General features: G+C 33.1%; 2 protein-coding genes across 2 annotated transcripts in view; both read right to left on the reverse strand.

Annotated features, from left to right (window-relative positions):
* Window positions 1-260: 260 nt before the first annotated feature.
* On the reverse strand, window positions 261-1,279 carry LOC306884224 (homeobox protein vent1-like; the record flags this gene model as incomplete). The annotated part of the gene is made up of 3 exons (XM_079439943.1): window positions 261-476; window positions 735-937; window positions 1,024-1,279. 3 exons carry the CDS (start codon window positions 1,277-1,279, stop codon window positions 261-263), a joined length of 675 nt encoding a protein of 224 aa, XP_079296069.1.
* A 6,198-nt stretch (window positions 1,280-7,477) lies between these two features.
* The window catches only part of LOC306884225 (kinase non-catalytic C-lobe domain-containing protein 1-like), a gene marked incomplete at its 5' end in the record, with an annotated part of 47,675 nt that continues 34,468 nt past the window's right edge, over window positions 7,478-20,684 (reverse strand). Inside the window, 11 exons of the mRNA XM_079439944.1 lie at window positions 7,478-8,537; window positions 11,033-11,190; window positions 12,544-12,603; window positions 12,957-13,079; window positions 13,892-14,045; window positions 14,722-14,795; window positions 15,532-15,726; window positions 16,801-16,968; window positions 18,780-18,927; window positions 19,264-19,374; window positions 19,481-19,674. Of these exons, the coding sequence (XP_079296070.1) occupies window positions 8,315-8,537; window positions 11,033-11,190; window positions 12,544-12,603; window positions 12,957-13,079; window positions 13,892-14,045; window positions 14,722-14,795; window positions 15,532-15,726; window positions 16,801-16,968; window positions 18,780-18,927; window positions 19,264-19,374; window positions 19,481-19,674 (1,608 nt within the window). The 3' untranslated portion in view covers window positions 7,478-8,314. The remainder of the gene's footprint in view (window positions 8,538-11,032; window positions 11,191-12,543; window positions 12,604-12,956; window positions 13,080-13,891; window positions 14,046-14,721; window positions 14,796-15,531; window positions 15,727-16,800; window positions 16,969-18,779; window positions 18,928-19,263; window positions 19,375-19,480; window positions 19,675-20,684) is intronic.

Genomic DNA, 20,684 nt, shown 5'->3' on the forward strand with positions numbered 1-20,684 from the left:
CATTTGAAGAACAAATATTTCAGATCGATTCACTTCTGAAACCAATCTAATCAAATGTTAACTTTAAGCCTGTAAAGTTACTGATAAATCACCAGTGACGCAAACTTAGTCATAAAACATACTTTATTTCTGATAATAAATAAACTCTTATTTTTAATTAAACACTTTTTTAACGAAAAAAAAAACATAACTGTACAGATATTGCACACAGAATGTGATGTAAGTGTTTTAAAGGCACGAGTCTCTGGATGTGTCAGTGTTCAGTAGTAATGCTGGCTCTGCATCGTGAGCTGGTGAGGAGGAACCAGAGGCATCATCTGCGGCATCAGCGCGCCGTGACGCGGAAACGGAAGTCGCTGTCTGTCGCAGCAGTGGTACTGAAGCGGAAGCAGCATCTGAGGCAGCAGATAGTCAGCGCGCATCTCCTGGACTTCTCGCTTCAGCTTCATCCTGCGGTTCTGGAACCAAGTTCTGACCTGAAGAACAAAACGATACATTTAAAATGCGTTCTATTTTACAAAACGTTACTTTTCCAATCATTTCAAATGCGATTATTGGAGTATGTTTTACCAAAAAATACTATTTAATTCAAGTGTTATTAGCCAATTCCTTGACATTTTGTGAAATTTATTGGTGTATGAGAGGAGGCTTTTTATTCCCATGAATGCATTTCGAGAAAATAATTGGCTAAATGTAAATGAAGTCCTGGAGTGAGTTTAATGCGCGCGTCTCACCTGAGTTTCTGACAGGCTGAGTTTCAGAGCTGTTTTCACTCTCTCTCCCGCGTCCAAGTATTTGTGTCTGCTGAAGATTTTCTCCAGTTTGTCGATCTGTTCCGGAGTGAATTTGGTTCTGATTCTTCGCGTCTCGATGGATGCGCATTCAGACGCGGCCGCTTCGCTCTCATAACCAGACGAATAGCCGCTGTTTTCTGAAACTGAACATGAAATATAACATTAAAACGCGCTCTATTTCCATTCACATGAATAAAAACCCAAAATGCATGGAAGCGCGCATACTCACAGCTTGGAGATGAGCAGCTTCTTTGCGTAACCGGAGTTGTGGCCTCCTTCTCTTTAACGGTCTCTGGTTCCTGTTCAGCGTTCATAACCTTTGGTTTCAGCTGCAAATAAATCTTATCGTATGATGTTGGAGGTCTCGGTTGAACCACACACGGTACGTGTGGCCTGTGCGTCTTTTTCTCCGGCTCCAGAACGTCTTGAGGCGGCGAATGGTGAAAGCTTTGGGCGAGCCAGTCCACAGAAAACTTCTTCACCATGATTGCGGTCTGTGTGTCTGAGGAAGTGAATCTATCCGAGTACAATCCAAGAAGCCTTCAAAAGCGGCCTGAATATATATAGCCCCGTGCCGCATCACATTAACATATGCATGGAGGAGTTAACACCTGATCGATTCTCAATCATTAGGCCTAATGGGTCGTTATTGAAGTCTTTACATATCCTGTGATCGTGTGAAAAAGCCTGGCGCCAGTTTGTCTGTGAGAACCTCTGTCTCATCCAGCTGTCTGCACCCTCTTCAAACACAGATGGAGTGTCGGAACAACTGGATCCGAGTGGCGCATTTATGGCAAAAACTGCAGTTAATATTGGGAATTTAAAGCTTAAAGCCAAGAAACTTAAAAACAACGACCTTAAATGATTATTAAAACTTTTTAAATATTTTACACCAATTTTCAGCATAATTCTGATAATAAATCTTTGTATTTGACTCCTATATATCATGCGAAATATGTATTGATTGCTTATATCACGGCTTCCACAAATATATTGTGCAGCATAACTGTTTTCAATATTGATAATAATAATATTTCTTGAGCAGCATACAGTATATTAGAACGATTTCTGAAGGAACACGTGACACTTAAGACTGGAGTAATGATGCTGAAAATCTTGCAATATATTAACATAGAAAACAATTATTTGAAATCGTAATAATACTTTATAAGAGTACTGTTTACATCAAACTTTGGTCAAACTTTTAAAATGTTTTAATTTGACCAATTATTTTACCATATCCTGCTAATAAATCCTTGTATTTGACTTATTTTACCTTCAGACTTTTGTATTTACATTTTAATTTATTCTTAAAAATATACATTTTTCATTAAACAAATTATACAATTATTATATAAGTTACTTTTAAAAAGTCAAATGGTCAGAATCTTCACAAGACACTTCAACATATCTGCTCCCAAATTTGACTTATATATCAGCCTTTTTTTCTTTTTGGTTTTCAGGCTTATTCTGAAATGAAATGATCAATCCAGCGATCAGAATATACATGTTGTCGCTTCCTAGTGATTTTTTTTTTAACATGTTTTTTATGTACTGTAGTGTAGTGTCTCCACACACACACACACACACACTAAGGTGTTTTGACTGTAGTTTAAATGGTGGTGTATTAACACCTGTGGAGTCTCTGGCGCCACTGTCCATCACAGAAGCGTAAAATCACGATCAAAGGGATTACAGTAGCAACACAATTAACTTTGATTGACCAGCAGTTCAAATGCAAATTCCCACCCGGACAAGTTAAGACTGATCCACTGACTCAATACAACTACTAGAGACAGTGAACACATCTCACTGCACCAACCTAAAGTTGTTTACTTACATTTATTGGTTTTAAATAACATTTTAATTCTGCATATGCACAAATGTGCATGTAGGGTTATGCATAATTAATGTTGCTCATGCTATAAGTTGTAAAGCTGAATTTAATCAAATCAATAAAGCTGAATCTGGAGACCAATAAATTTAAATCTAGTCTTCACTTTTGTTTTAGAGGGAAATATAACGACTCAATTCAAAAGTCTTCATGTAATTGCATGTTTATTTGAGGTTTCATGATGAAACAAAGACCGTTCGATAATATTGCTGATAAATCCGAATGGCATGTCAGGCGGCTTTGATTAACTGCATGGATTTGCTGTTATCAGACTGTATCTGAATGTCTGTGGATGAGAGACAGAGCCTTGGAAAGGATCGTTTAGCTGGACAATGATGATAACGACATGTTGACTGTTTCCTTTATCAGTGATCTATAGTGCAGGAGCTCGAGCTCTTTGAGTCGCAATTAAAGCCTTTATCTGGTGCGCTTTGATCCTCCGCCGAACAATGAAGAGGATCCGACGCGCTTCCTCGCCTCCGCGTCACACTCCGAAACAAACCGCGGAGCTCAAACCGCATTATTTCACCCGCATGTGATATGATACGATAGCATCCAAGAACAGCGAGCAGTGTGTGTATCTTAATGCAAATTAATCTTATTTAATTGACAGTCATCAGTCATTTAATTGAAAATCGTGTGTAATGCCTATATAATTTTATACGTTCGTAATCCTGCAGTGTAAAAAATGTACATTAATTGGTTCTATTCAATTAATGTATTATTTATATACTGCAACCTGAAAACCAAACCTGCATTTCTTTCTTGTGTTGAACACAAAAGAAGATATCTTGAAGAATGTTGGGTAAACAACACTTTCTGGTCCCCACTGACTTTCATAGTATTTTTTCCATACTGTGGAAATCAATGTGGACCAGCAGCTGTTTGGTAACCAACATTCTTCAAGATATCTTCTTTTGTGTTCAACACAAGAAACAAACTCACAGGTTTGGAACAACTTCTTAACTATCCCTTTAAGTTAAGAAGAACATTATTGACAATGCATCTGAGAATATTTTCAGTTTCTACAGTGTTTAATTTAATTCTAATGCAAAAGATGCGTAACTGAACTTTAAAACAGTTAAATAAAATTGTCCCAATTTAAAGTGCACCACAAAATGGAGAAATGCAAATGCAACGAGTTAAATATTGAAATGTATGCAAAAGTATGTCACAATTATTTAAAGATTCGGTATAGAAATATACTGCATTTACTCTATTATTAAAAGTATATTTTCTCTATTCTCTGGAGGAGTTAATGCATTATTTCAAGCTTTTCGATCTCAAACAATTGAATCTTATCTAAAATGCATTAATATAATTAATTATCAATAAATCTATAAATATCCATACTGCATTATTTGGTTGTGTAGCTGTCAAAAACTTAAACACATATATCTTTACACTTATATCTAAAAACTCTGTTCTTTGAAGAAAATCATCCATTAAACCGAAACTGGATAAGGCTGCTTGAAGAAGCACGCAACACTGAAGTTAAAGATGAGAAAACACCTCCACATCCTAAAATGAGGAAAATCACCAATTAAAACTCCCACGTCTTGTGCTTTCACAGGAAAACGATCAGGTTTTCTGGCACAGACTCCTAATTCCTCATCAGAGAGCGAATGTGAACATCATCTCTCCTCAGCGCTCAGATGGAAGGAGTCTCTGAAGGAGTTATGTATGGTGGCCCAGAGAGCTCAACATGCTGCAAATGAAAAAACACATGCAAATAGAAAAAAAAACACTTGCAAATTCAGAAAACATCATCTGTTTGACAGCACATGTGCTGAGAGCACACAACACAACCAAAAACAGAAACATGTTGCAAATAGGCACAGACCATGGCTGTATTTCCCAAAAGCATCGTAATCTTAAGTACAGTACATCGTAGACCCATTGAAACCAATGGAGCTATGATCAACTTAGGTTTATGATGCTTTTGGGACACGCAGCCCACATCAGAAATGTTTAAGGTAACCGCAACAGGCGATGAACCTAGTTAGGATATGCTATCAAAGTCTACTGTAAAAGGTGAGATTTTTTGTTTATTTTAACATCCTGGTCATATAATTCCCCATCTTATTATAAGCCTAGATAAGCTGATGACATACTACACAATTACTGTAAATGTGTGGAATGTAAGCTGGATACTTTTACAACTTAAATTAACCATGGTTTTATTATTAAAATAAATAGCCTATATATGATATATATATATATATATATATATATATATATATATATATATATATATATATATATATATATATATATATATATACACATATATTATATAAAAATAAATAATACAAAAAGGTTACTATAGTTAAACCATGGTAAATTAACCACACTAAACTAACCGTATTATTTGTACAACTGTGGTTATACAAATGGTAATCAATACATGGTTACTACTTTTACCATAATAAAAGCATAGTTAATCTTCGTAAGCAATGTTGGGGACCCCTTTGTGGTCTGTGCTACTTGCAGTGTGTTTTTTTTGTTGGTGTATGTGCAATGTGTTTGTATTTGTTTGTATTGTGAGTATTTGCAGTGTGTTTCTGTTTTAACAGTATGTTTGTGTTGTGAGTATTTGCAGTGCGTTTCTGTTTTAGCAGTATGTTTGTGTTGTGAGTATTTGCTGTGTTTCTGTTTTAGCTGTATGTTTGTATTGTGAGTATTTGCAGTGTGTTTCTGTTTTAGCTGTACGTTTGTGTTGTGAGTATTTGCTGTGTTTCTGTTTTAGCAGTATGTTTGTGTTGTGAGTATTTGCTGTGTTTCTGTTTTAGCTGTATGTTTGTGTTGTGAGTATTTGCTGTGTTTCTGTTTTAGCTGTATGTTTGTGTTGTGAGTATTTGCTGTGTTTCTGTTTTAGCAGTATGTTTGTGTTGTGAGTATTTGCTGTGTTTCTGTTTTAGCAGTATGTTTGTGTTGTGAGTATTTGCAGTGTGTTTCTGTTTTAGCTGTATGTTTGTGTTGTGAGTATTTGCTGTGTTTCTGTTTTAACAGTATTTTTGTGTTGTGAGTATTTGCTGTGTTTCTGTTTTAACAGTATGTTTGTGTTGTGAGTATTTGCTGTGTTTCTGTTTTAGCAGTATGTTTGTGTTGTGAGTATTTTCTGTGTGTTTCTGTTTTAGCTGTATGTTTGTGTTGTGAGTATTTTCTGTGTGTTTCTGTTTTAGCAGTATGTTTGTGTTGTGAGTATTTGCTGTGTTTCTGTTTTAACAGTATGTTTGTGTTGTGAGTATTTGCTGTGTTTCTGTTTTAACAGTATGTTTGTGTTGTGAGTATTTGCTGTGTTTCTGTTTTAACAGTATGTTTGTGTTGTGAGTATTTGCTGTGTTTCTGTTTTAACAGTATGTTTGTGTTGTGAGTATTTGCTGTGTTTCTGTTTTAGCAGTATGTTTGTGTTGTGAGTATTTTCTGTGTGTTTCTGTTTTAGCAGTATGTTTGTGTTGTGAGTATTTGCAGTGTGTTTCTCTTTTAGCTGTATGTTTTTGTTGTGAGTATTTGCAGTGTGTTTCTGTTTTAGCAGTATGTTTGTGTTGTGAGTATTTGCAGTGTGTTTCTCTTTTAGCTGTATGTTTTTGTTGTGAGTATTTGCAGTGTGTTTCTCTTTTAGCTGTATGTTTTTGTTGTGAGTATTTGCAGTGTGTTTCTCTTTTAGCTGTATGTTTGTGTTGTGAGTATTTGCAGTGTGTTTCTGTTTTAGCTGTACGTTTGTGTTGTGAGTATTTGCTGCGTTTCTGTTTTAACAGTATGTTTGTGTTGTGAGTATTTGCAGTGTGTTTCAGTTTTAACAGTATGTTTGTGTTGTGAGTATTTGCAGTGCGTTTCTCTTTTAGCTGTATGTTTGTGTTGTGAGTATTTGCAGTGTGTTTCTCTTTTAGCAGTATGTTTGTGTTGTGAGTATTTGCTGTGTTTCTGTTTGAACAGTATGTTTGTGTTGTGAGTATTTGCTGTGTTTCTGTTTTAACAGTATGTTTGTGTTGTGAGTATTTGCAGTGTGTTTCTGTTTTAACAGTATGTTTCTGTTGTGAGTATTTGCAGTGCGTTTCTGTTTTAGCAGTATGTTTGTGTTGTGCGTATTTGCTGTGTTTCTGTTTTAGCTGTATGTTTGTATTGTGAGTATTTGCAGTGTGTTTCTGTTTTAGCTGTATGTTTGTGTTGTGAGTATGTGCAGTGTGTTTCTGTTTTAGCAGTATGTTTGTATTGTGAATATTTGTAGTGTGTTTCTGTTTTAGCTGTATGTTTGTGTTGTGAGTATTTGCTGTGTGTTTCTGTTTTAGCAATATGTTTGTATTGTGAGTATTTGCAGTGTGTTTCTGTTTTAGCAGTATGTTTGTATTGTGAATATTTGTAGTGTGTTTCTGTTTTAGCTGTATGTTTGTGTTGTGAGTATTTGCTGTGTTTCTGTTTTAACAGTATGTTTGTGTTGTGAGTATTTGCTGTGTTTCTGTTTTAACAGTATGTTTGTGTTGTGAGTATTTGCTGTGTTTCTGTTTTAGCAGTATGTTTGTGTTGTGAGTATTTGCTGTGTTTCTGTTTTAGCAGTATGTTTGTGTTGTGAGTATTTTCTGTGTGTTTCTGTTTTAGCAGTATGTTTGTGTTGTGAGTATTTTGTGTGTGTTTCTGTTTTAGCAGTATGTTTGTGTTGTGAGTATTTGCTGTGTGTTTCTGTTTTAGCAGTATGTTTGTGTTGTGAGTATTTGCAGTGTGTTTCTCTTTTAGCTGTATGTTTTTGTTGTGAGTTTTTGCAATGTGTTTCTCTTTTAGCTGTATGTTTGTGTTGTGAGTATTTTCAGTGTGTTTCTCTTTTAGCAGTATGTTTGTGTTGTGAGTATTTGCTGTGTTTCTGTTTGAACAGTATGTATGTGTTGTGAGTATTTGCTGTGTTTCTGTTTTAACAGTATGGTTGTGTTGTGAGTATTTGCAGTGTGTTTCTGTTTTAACAGTATGTTTGTGTTGTGAGTATTTGCAGTGTGTTTCTGTTTTAGCAGTATGTTTTTGTTGTGAGTTTTTGCAGTGTGTTTCTGTTTTAGCTGTATGTTTGTGTTGTGAGTATTTGCAGTGTGTTTCTCTTTTAACAGTATGTTTGTGTTGTGAGTATTTGCAGTGTGTTTCTGTTTTAGCAGTATGTTTTTGTTGTGAGTTTTTGCAGTGTGTTTCTGTTTTAGCTGTATGTTTGTGTTGTGAGTATTTGCAGTGTGTTTCTGTTTTAGCTGTATGTTTGTGTTGTGAGTATTTGCTGTGTTTCTGTTTTAGCTGTATGTTTGTGTTGTGAGTATTTGCTGTGTTTCTGTTTTAGCAGTATGTTTGTGTTGTGAGTATTTGCTGTGTTTCTGTTTTAGCAGTATGTTTGTGTTGTGAGTATTTGCAGTGTGTTTCTGTTTTAGCTGTATGTTTGTGTTGTGAGTATTTGCTGTGTTTCTGTTTTAGCTGTATGTTTGTGTTGTGAGTATTTGTCATGCGTTTCTATATTTGGTTGTGTTGTGTGTACTTGCAGCACATGTACTGTCAAACAGATGACAATGTTTTCTTAATTTGCAGATGTTTTCTTAAGTTGCAGCGCACTGAGCTCTCTTGGTCGCCGTAGTTCTGGCTCGTTACACATCTGTGCCGGTCACTGGAAAGACGCTTTGACGCGGCGCAGCGTGTCGTGGATCCGGTGAGCGGCAGGCATCTGGCTGAAGTTGATGTGGTTGTCGGAGGCGAGGAGCGGGATGTCACATCTGCCGAAGCGAGTGATTCGCCCACGCAGGTACGACTGCAGCTCAAGGTCGGGAGGGTAGGAATAGAGACACTCCTGAAATGCGTGGACCTGACTGACCACACGTGCAATGTTCCTGAAAGGAGACAAGAGACAAGACACTCGAAGCATGAGTTTGGCTTAACATTCTTAATAATGAAAGAACAGCATTTGGAGATTCTGCAGAATATGTGAGTGCTGTTTGTAGGGCTGCACAATTAATCAAAATAATCATATCTGTATCCAAGTTTGGGTCGTTTGTAATGAGAAACACTCATAAACCGGCTCTTTAAAATTTGAAAATGAAGAAATTGAGTTATTGTAATATTACAGCTGTACTATAAAATAAATTTTTGTTTTTCTTAAATACAGTGAAATAATACACTAGTAATTTTTCTTAATTTGTTTAATAGTTTTATTCAGTAGTTGTAATAATAATAAAAATAATTGTATTTTAATAATTATATTTAAAATAATTAAAATACAAGATTATAGTGTTTATGATGTTTGTAAAAGTTCCTTTAATAAATAAAAATTTAATGAAATAACAGCAATTATAAATATTAATATTATTGTTATTATTACAGTCAAAATAAAAGTTGGTTAAACATTGTAAAATTAAGAAAATAAGACAGCCATGAATATTAGCATTGCAATTTTACAGCTGTACTATAAAATAAAATGATTATTAGTTTTCTTAAATACGGAGAAATAATACAGTAGTAATATTTATTATTTTGTTTAATAGTTTTATTTATTTAGTAGTAGTAATAATAACAATTATAATATCTAAATCAATATATTTGAGAAGAACTAAAACTGTTTATGTTTGTAAAACAGTTCATGATTCTGCTTTAAAACAATATGAGTCATGAAAATTTATATAAAAATAAATGTAACAGCTTTCTTTAATAATAAAAATAATAATTATTATTATTATTGTCAAAATAAAAATACAATGGTTAAACATTTAAGACACCCATAAATAGTAGTGTTGCAGTTTTACACCTGTAATGCAAAATAAAAATAATACATACAATTATTATTAAAATTATATATTTTTCAAATATCTGAAGTTTTTACACTGAAATATTACAATAGTAATATTTTTATTTAGTTTTTATTTAGCAATTTTAGATATTTATTTTGTAATAATAATAATAATAATAATAATAATAATAACAACTATTATTATTATTATTATTTAAAAAAACCTTACTGCGTGTACTGCGTTAGGCTAACCGAGGGTTGTCATAGCACTTGCATATTATTGCTCTTTTGTTGGTTTTGATTTCTCCTATTGTCCTCATTTGTAAGTCGCTTTGGATAAAAGTGTCTGCTAAATGACTAAATGTAAATGTAATTATTATTATTAAGCCATATTGATATATAAACACAAAATATTGGCCAAATTGTGCAAACCTGAACTTTTATAAAAGCACATTTTAAATCGCAATCACAATTTATATTAGAAAAAAAAACAATATATATTTTTAATTTTTGACAGTATGAGTTCTAGTACTTAGCAATGCCACTTAAACACCATTTAGGTTTCTGAACACAAAGCCACAACCAATACTAGTAGCTGCACTGAACCATAAAACTATTATCAATGCAACATCTATGAATCATCTACTCAATTCACAAATATAAAACTATAGTTTGATTCCAGAAATCCAGATTGAATCAAAAACATGCATAGTATCTAAATGTGTGTGATTGACCTGATTCTGTGTGCTGTGAGCTACAGATGTACAACAACCAGCTGCATGTCCACCTCCAAAACCTGCCTCCAAAAACAGCCCTGCGGCTCCTGGCACAGACCCCAAACATCTCCAATCACACACCATCTGCTCCACAAACTCATCATGTCTGTCATGCAGAGCGCGAGCACACATTGGGTAGATACTATAGTAATGTAAAGGCTTTAAGGAATAGTTCACCTGAAAATGAAGTCATCCAAGATTAGGATGAGTTTGTTTCTTCATCAGATTTATAGAAATGTGTCTCTGCATCAGTGTCTCAGCAATAGATGCTCTGTAGTGACATCAAACATCTGATAAAAACATCACAATAATCCACAAGTAGCATATTTTTTTAACAAAAATATGAATCCATAATCCATAATAACGCTTTCTCCAGTGAAAAAGTGTTCTGGTCTGAATGAGGAGAGAAATCTGCACAGATCAAGCAGCGTTTACAAGACAAAACAGCTCTAAACAAATATGCGGCTGGATTTTGATGTGAGAGACAACAGAAGATTTGTTTCAGCTTTTATCTTCTCCAGATGTTAAGTGATGGACTGGAGTGGTGTGGATTATTGTGATGTTTTTATCAGCTGTTTGGACTCTCATTCTGACGGCACCCATTCACTGCAGAGCATCCATTGCTGAGACACTGATGCAGAGACACATTTCTACAAATCTAATGAAGAAACAAACTCATCCTGATCTCAGATGGTCTGATAGTGAGCAGATTTTCATTTTTTGGGTAAATTATTCCTTTAAAGACATTGCATCGAGTTCCTGTTCCTCAGTTTGGATAGAAGCGTCTGTTAATGCATGAATGTAAATGTAAGTGCATTCATGAGACCTCAGTTTGGGCCACTTGTACGCTCCGCTGGTCATGGTAAACGCCCCGATCTCCAGCTGCTGGATGTGTAAGGCCAGGATGTGAGCGTCTGGGAGAGTCGGCCGCCGTCTGCCCTTCTCTCCCTCCATTAGACACAGACTATCACTCTTCAGAAACACCTGAAACAAGACCATTAACAGACCTTAAAACCTCACTCTTCTCTCTTCTGTGAGACCAATAAATGACGCTCAAACAGTAGAGCATGTGCTCGCAACACTAGTGTCATGGGTTCGATTCTTAGAGAATGCATGAACTGATAACATGTAAACCTTTAATGCAATGTAAGTTGCTTTGGATGAAAGCATCTGCCAAATACATGAATGTATTTAATTGTTCAAAGCAACATTAAAAATACAATTCACACAAACAATGACTTTATACATGATAAGCATGTTTTTAGTTTCTGTTTTAAAATTCATTAAGTTATTTAATATTTTGTAGGATATTTTGGATGATGTTACTGTCTGGAGATTATGTAAGAATTAAAAAAAAAAAAAAATAGCTTTGTTATTAATATATGATGAGGATAATAAAAGTAACAATTAAGAGTTAGTTTGGAATAATTCAAACAAAATAATTAATTATTAAAGTAATTAAAACAAATAGCTGTGAAGCAGTTTTGATTTTATTATTATTATTAATGGTATAGATATATAAAAATAATAATTATTATTATAATAACACAATTATTATTATAATTATAATAATTATTATTATTATGTTCGAAGCTATTGAGAATTTAACTGTAAAAAAAAAAGAAATTAAATAAATAGCTGTAAAGCGATTTTAATATTAACAGTATTTCTTCTTATTAATAATAATGATAAAAATAACATTATTAATGTTATAAAAATTATATAATACAATGATATTAAGATAATAATATACTATACTATTTATTAGTATTATTATTAAATATATAACTACATTAGAAATACTTGAGACTTAGTTTAAAAAATATTAAAATAATGTTATTAATATTATTAACGTTATAGATATTATATGCAATAATACAAATATAATAACATAATATACTATTATTATTAATATAATAACTTAAACTATTAAGAATTAGTTTAAAACAATTAAAACATTATTAAAATAATGAAAACTAATATATAACATATTACATATAATATATAATAATACATTTAAAATTATATTTTATTATTAATATAATAACATAAAACAATTAGGATTTAGCTTAAAAGAATGAAAACAAATTAAAATAAGGCATATCTGTGAAGCAGTTTTGTTTTTAATATTATTAAATGTTACATATAATATATAATATCTGTTTTAAATAATATTTTTATAATTACCAATATAATAACATAATTAAGAATTAGTTTAAAATAATAAATTCATAAAGTTTTGTCTTCCAAATCAAAGTCAGGTAGGTATAACCATCATATCCTAAAACATGAAACGGACCCCTGCGTGTTTTGTCCTATATTTCCTCTCTGTCTGACCTGCACAGCCCTGAGCTCCTCCAGAACCTTGCACACCTTCAGAGAGAGCTGCCTCCACGCCTGCGTTCAACACAAACCCGGCAACACAAGAGAAACACCGGCAAACTAATTAAAACCGTAATAAGCATGGCTTATGAGAAACATTCATCATGCAATTTCATTTCACGCTAAATATGACGAACATTGCTTTGTTTCTGCACAGAATGCTGAATGTCGATTCTAACCCTTTGATGCTTTTAAACAGAGTTAGTGTTTAATCAGTTTAACAGACATGTAATTAACATTTCAGCTGCTGGAGCCGCCAGATAAGATACAGCAAAAATAAGAAATACAGTGGAGCTTATGAGGTTATGGCTCTCTCAGCGCAGAATCATTTATCACATTACGTGCCGTTTGGCTGTTTCGTTTCTTACCGGTAATTGCCTCACAATCACGTTCTCCAGACCTGACAAAATCTGCATGGCTGTGGCGAAGTTTCTCGTCTCGTAGCAGAACTTGCCAACAGCAAGAAAATGAGCAAGTAAAGCTGTCTGGGCCTAAAAATAAAACACAAACAGTCAGATATTCAAACACACCTGACGCTAGGAAAAGCAGATATATATATAGTGTGCATATCAGAGAATTACGGACAGAAATGTTCTTAATTGGCATGAAATTAATATTACGATGCAAAAAACACTTAAAATATGTCCTAAAAATATGCTCTCTATGCATGATATAATGTCTTTTTGTTCACATTATGGGAATTTGTGAATTAGGTTGTGGTTTCAAAAAAAAATTATTTTAGTTGTTATTTTAGTATAATTAATATATTATTACTATTATAAATTTTGTTGATATGTAATTTTTTAAAATATTTTTTTGTTTTCATTTTAATTTTACTTTGTTTTAGTAATTATATATATATATATATATATATATATATATATATATATATATATATATATATATATATATTTAATATTATAATTATATATATAATTAATTAAGCAATTAAAACACTGTGAAGCAGTTTTTATTATTGTTATAGAAATATAGATTACTATGATACAATAATTTATTATTATTATTATAAAAAGAATGTTTAAAACAATTAATGATTAAAATAATTAAAATCTATGAAGTTATTATTATTAATGTTACAAAATGGCAATAATAAAAACAACAATTAAGAATTCAAAATAAATAAAAAAACTAATTATTAAAGTAATTAAAACAGCTGTGAAGCAGTTACTATTAACATTATTAATGTTACAGATATTATGTAATTCACAGTGATTCTGCTGTGAACATTCATAACCCAGTTTCATTAAGATGCGTAAACACTCAATAAACTCTGAGGAATGACCTTGGTTGAGTCACAGATGACGAGTTCAGCAGAAACCCAGTTAGCGACACAGTCTGCGTGTGTGAGGAGCCTCTGCAGCGGCCCCTGGGGCCCCGAGACCTCACTGACCAACAGACTGCTGCCCTCTAGAGGCGAGGAGGCCGGAGACGCACACCTGACCAACACACAGCAACATTTACACCGTTACGAGCACACATACGTGACATATTCGTGAAGCTGAAATATAAATATATGCACATGCATTTATTTTTTAAACCAAGATTTTAGGCGATAATTATTTTTTGCTCCTCATTTTTGCACATTTGTTAATGTAACTGCTGCTACTATTATCAAGTAGCTGCATCTCAATTTGCACATTGTTAATCATACTGCTGCTGCTATTATTATCATAGTTGCATTCAATTTGCACATGTCTCTGTACTGTTATATTGCACTTAAGTCAATATTGTGCACTTGCACATACAGATGTACTATTCTTCTATATCTACATAGTTTATATTTCTACTTCATAGTTTTATTTTATTTTTTATTATGTTTGAGTGTGTGTTTATTTAGTTTTTGTTTTTTTACATAGTTTTTGCACTTGTCTTGGCATTCTCTGTGGACAGCAAAGAAATAATTTATTTGTACAACCTGTTTTCCTCACTGTGCACATGACAAAAAACGCTTTGAATCTTATGCATGTAAAATATGCTCCGTGGTCACTGCTCAGCAGGGTTTTTTACAATTTAAACCACCTTTTGCTTTTCTCAGGTGATTTTTTAAATTGGTGGGGGTTTTTAGAAGAAGAACTACAGTTAGAAAATCAGTTTGGGACAGCGGACGCTCACCTGGAAATGTTTTCTGTCACTCCGTGAGCTCTTGAGTTCAAGAAGTGAACCGGATGACAGTCCTGAAATATTTCCTGCATAAACAACAGACGATGAGACATGAACATACATGATATAGTGATTCTGTCCCGATATAAAGTCTGCTTCCAATCAAGAATCAAGAGCAGCATGAAAATAAGATGATCATGCATCTCCACCTAGAGTTGGATCAGGAAATGACAGCGAGAGAACAGAGCAGAAAAGACAGGAATGATAGTGATAATAATGTCAAAATAAAATAAGAAAGGATGATAATGAAAATGGGAAATTAAGGACATGTATTTTGAGTTACACTCCCAGCCAAAAGTTTGGAATAATTATTAAATTATTTATAAAAATGTATTAAAAATAAAAAAAACTTAAGATTTTTTGTTTTTGAAAGAAGTCTCTTCTGCTCACCAAGGCTGTATTTATTTGATCAAATATACATTAAAATTGTGAAATATTATAACAATGTTTTCTATGTGAATATCTTTTAAACTGTAATATATTTCTGTAATCTGTATTTTCAGCATCATTACTCCAGTCTTCAGCGTCACATGATCTTCAGAAATCAGTATAATATACTGATTTACTGCTCAACAAACATTTCTGATTATTATATAAATTCACAATTTAACTGTATTTTTGAGCAAATAAATGCAGCCCTGGTGAGCAGAAGAGATCATAAAAAAAATAATCTTTCAACATTAAAAAATCATAATTATTCTGAGCCTCTGACCGGTGGTGTGTGCTGTATGTCTGATGAATGCATCGGGGTGTTTTGATCACCTGCTCCAGTAAGGTGAGCTGCTGTGCGATGTGCAGCGGCGTGTGTTCGCTCGGACTGAAGGGACGTCTCTCCTCTGATCTCAGCGGACTCATCAGAGAGGCGTAACACGGCCGAGGAAGAGCTGCAGCGATGGAGAAGACGTTCTCTTTACTCTGGAGCGTCTGAGGCTCCACCACACGCGACACACGCCAACCCTGCACACCATCAACATCAAGAGCAGCCAGATAATTGACTTCTGCTGAAATGCTTGACATTAATGTTTTAAATGAATATAAAATTTTTTGATTTTTTTTTAAGGCAACCAGTGTTTTTTCATGCACTGATCAATTTTGAGATTTTTTTTAGATGTTTTGCAACTGTAACATTTAGTTTTTCAGACTGGTGGAAAGAAAACATCCAAATACAAAGTTAAGTGTTTATTTTATTATGTTGTAGATTTCAGTTTCAATACCTATATTTAAAGGCTGCACATTTTTCCCCACTTCAGCAGCACAACATGTACAGTTTTATTCCTTTCTACATTCTGAAGCTTTCTACTGAGAGGTTTGTTCATATATAATTTGCTTGATTTATATTTAACATTTTATTCCTAAAAACATGGTGAAAATGTATTTTTTACTGTCTATTGACAGTGTTTTCTGATTTATGGAGTAACAAAAAGAGAAATCCAGAATCCTGTCAACAAAATCAAATGAGAATTTTGAACCAATTTTGAACCAAATTTATCCAGTTATTCAGATTTATTTTCTGGAAATAAATGCAAATTAGTGTATATTTAATTAGATAATGACTTAAATGCATTTTTTAAAAATGTATTAATATTTAATAAACAAAATAAAATAATAAAATAAAACAATGAATAAAAAAATAAATATAATAGTGCATATTTAATTAGATAATGCATTAAAAAAACATATTAATAAAATAAAATAAAAGTACATTCATGACAAGAGCAGGTTACACAGTATTATTTTCAGTTCCTAATCACTACAACCCATCTTAATTAGGTACCTAATGTCCATCTTTTTAAACAAATATCCATATGCATACTGTCATTCTTTCCAGATCTGCACTGATTGGTTGTGTTTCCAATGGACTGTTATCATTGTCTTCTAAATGCACATTTAACAATAGCATTTCAGAAAAACGAACAACAACATTTCAATTGGTAATGTAAGTATTGTGATATCTATTAACATGTTTACACTATTCATCTGTGGTGTTTTGCCTTAAACGCATGAGTGTTTTGAGCTCTGACTTCCACAGACCTTTGGAGCAGCATCTTCGATGGATGAGTTGACTGAGAGCTTCTCCTCGTGGTCTGGGCCGCTGATGGAGGTGTCAAACACACACGACGGGCCACAGACGCGTCTCCTCCGGGGTGAGGCCTGGAGCGCCGCCAGCAAACTCTCTCCTCGACTGTCCACTGGTGCCACCTGAAGACACGGAACCAGTGTTGGGGAAAGTTACATTTAAAAGTAATGCATTACAATATTGCGTTACTCCCTAAAAAAAGTAACCAATTGCGTTACTTAGTTACTTTTCATGGAAAATAATGTGTTACGTTACTTTTGCGTTACTTTTTATCACCTGTGCTTGCTCATTTTTTTTTTTTTCATATAAAAGTTTCTATTTTTTGCAAATGTAAAAGCCCTTTCACACCAAAAGTGAAATGAAAATTATCTATTTCTCTTTTATGCCAAAAATCATTAGGATATTAAGTAGAGATCATGTTCCATGAAGATATTTTGTAAATTTCCTACCATAAATATATTAAAACTTAATTTTTGATTAGTAATATGCATTGCTAAGAACTTCATTTGGACAACTTGAAAGGTGATTTTCTCAATATTTAGATTTTTTTGCTCCCTCAGATTCCAGATTTTCTAATAGTTGTATCTCAGACAAATATTGCCCAAACCATACATCAATGGAAAGCTTATTTATTCATTTGTGACCCTGGACCACAAAAGTTTTTATATATTTATGGTAGGAAATTTACAAAATATCTTCATGAAGCATGATCTTTACTTAATATCCTAATGATTTTTGGCATAAAAGAAAAATCAATAATTTTGACCCAAACAATGTATTGTTGGCTATTGCTGCAAATATACCCCAGCGACTTAAGACTGGTTTTGTGCTCCAGGGCCACATTTTATATTTAATCTCAATTTTTGTGGTAATGCTCAAAATCAGATGACAGTGACTTTTTATGCATTACTTGATTACATATTATTCAAACAATAGCAGTAAATCATTCATAATTTATTGATTCTCCCTAATTCTTCTTTTTTCTCTTTCAAAATTTCCTTTCTAAAAATCCTACTGTGTGTCACACTATTTAGCTCTGACTATATTAACAACATAGAATGGCCATGTAAATCACATTTAAATCCATTTAATTAATGTAAATAAAATTATCTGATGACAGTTAATGGTCACACTTGCAGGTAAACTAATTAAATATTTATAGTGTTCAAGTGTTTAAATAATTTATTTGACATTTTTATGATTTAATTAATTAATAGCTTTTATCAACTCACAAACCCACTGCAATTCTTACATTAAGCCCAGTTTGGGAAACCCTGGTTTAATGTAAGGTTTAATGCATTTTATACAGTGTACAGTATATATATATATACATACTGTCAGTCCTCTGTCGTGTGTGTCATGTGTTCCCGCCTCTTGTGTCCATATTTGGTTCGTTTCCTGACCTTGTTATATGTAATCATTAGTTAATTATTGTCCAGCTGTGTTTGTCTCGTTATCTATGAGTTACCTGTTTATTTATAGTCCTGTCTGTTGAGTTAGATGGAGTCTGGTCTACTCGTTACCCCCCGGTGTTCCTGTCTGTGTCAGTCTTGCCCTGCCTTGATGTTATCAGTAAAGACTATGATTTGAAGTTACATCCTCATCTGCGTGTTCCTGTGTCCTCCCTCGTGTGTGCACCGGGACACATACATACACCATATATTCCATTTTTTTTCTCTTCGCTTTTTTCATATCAGTATAGTATGTTTAATGGTGAGTTTAAAACAATTTAGATAAATAGTAGTCTAAAAGTAATCTAAAAAGTAGTCAGAATACATTAGAATACCTAGATGACGTTACAGTACTAATGACCGTTTTCATCATGTAATCATTAATGGACTACAATTTGTAAGTAATCTACTCAGCTCTGCATTCAAGTATTCTGTCTACAGCAGCAGTTAGTTTAGTAGTTAAACTAGTTGAAGTCTGTGACCTCAGCGGTCAGGAAAGCGTTGAGCGTCTGCAGGAGGCTGGAGCTGGAGCTGGAGTCCACTAACTGTGCGTCTTCAATCCAGAAGTGTAATACATCCAGAGTGCGCTGATAGACTTTAGCTCTGTCTGATGAGGGATCTTCATTCGCTCTGCAGTTTCACAATTAATGGAGAACATAATTACATTTCATGTCATTTAACTTATAGGAAATGATTATTTAATTAGTGTTAGACTGAGGATGATTGAGACTTTCTATACATCTTAATTATGAGGGCTTGACAAAATCAAATTTATCTATCTATCATCTGACTATCTATCTATCTATCTATCTATCTATCTATCTATCTATCTATCTATCTATCTATCTATCTATCTATCTATCTATCTATCTATCTATCTATCTATCTATCTATCTAAAGTTCTTCTTGAGCAGTTCACTTTTTCTAGTTTAATGTGTTACAGAGCTCATATTTATTTATTCGTACCCCAGTGTGCTGTTAAATGTGTCCATTAGAAACCGCAGAAGCTCCTCCGGGGTGCAGAAGTAGCGATACGTGTAGAAAAACTGCTGAATAAACCCCTCGGAGTGAGCGTTCCTGTTAGCGTCAGAACAGACGTGTGTGACGACGGTTATAGTAGTGGCAGAGTCATTAGTTAAAAACATGCTGCAGTCGTTCTCATGCAGTCATACACACTCAGTACCTGGCGTACAGGTAGGCCATGAGGCCTCTGGCGGTGGCGGTCACTAGCGGGCAGCCTTTGCCCCGGCGCTGCTCACACAGAAGGTGCAGAAGCGCAGGATCATCCGAGCACTGCAGCTCCAGAGGCGCAGCTCCACACACAGCCAGAGAGGGCAGCAGAGAGAGCGCCAAACCCCACTGATCCACACACAACACCTGCAACACCAACACGAAACACCTGTGCTGCAAACTCACTTGTGCAATTATAAATATGTGGTCAAATCACCACACATGGCCTCATATGGCTCACTGCTAATATAAAAAGCTTAAGGTTCACAGTGTTGAAAATCAAGCCCATGACCTTGGTGATAGACGCTGGAACTTCTAAATACTGGATAAATACTAAGGGCTGTGAAGTGAAATCTGATTGGATGAGCCAAATTTAAAGCCAAGGTAAAATAGAATTGTTTAATTGTTGAAATTATTATTTATTGCAATTATTCTGTTGTTGTTGTTATTATTAATAGATTATTTTTTTTATTCATAATAAATTAGGTTACCATTATTATGCAACTTATGAACTGATAACATTATTATTATTATTATTATTATTTATTTAGAATAAATTAGACAGATTACTATTAATATCGAATTTATTATAAATAGATAACAATAATATTTAAATTGTATTATTATCAATATTATAAAAAACGATTGATATTATTAACATTTATAAACACGATTATTATTATTAGTAGTAGTATTAGCTCATATTACAATCTATTATTAATGAACTATTATTATGTTATTAATAGATTAGTATTATTATAATTATTATTTTAATGTATAATAAATTAGATTTCCATTATTATCTAATTTATTATAAACTCATAACATATTCTATTATTATTATTAAAAGATTATTGTTAGTACTACTAATTTAGAATCAATTAGATTATTATTATTATACAATTATTAAATTATTATTATAAAAAATATATATTATTAAATTAAATTAATAATAACTATTATTATTATTACCATTAGATTATTATTGTTTATTTATAATACATTTAATATATTATCATTATTATCCAATTCATTATAAACTGATAGCGATATTAATCGAACTGAACAGATATTAATCAATAAATATCATCATCATCATTATTAGAAACTATTATTTTAACAATCAAACAATTCTGTTTTCCAAAGGCTTGAATTTG

Source organism: Barbus barbus (genome assembly GCF_936440315.1).
Source record: "Barbus barbus genome assembly, chromosome: 18".
Taxonomy (NCBI): Eukaryota; Metazoa; Chordata; class Actinopteri; order Cypriniformes; family Cyprinidae; genus Barbus; species Barbus barbus.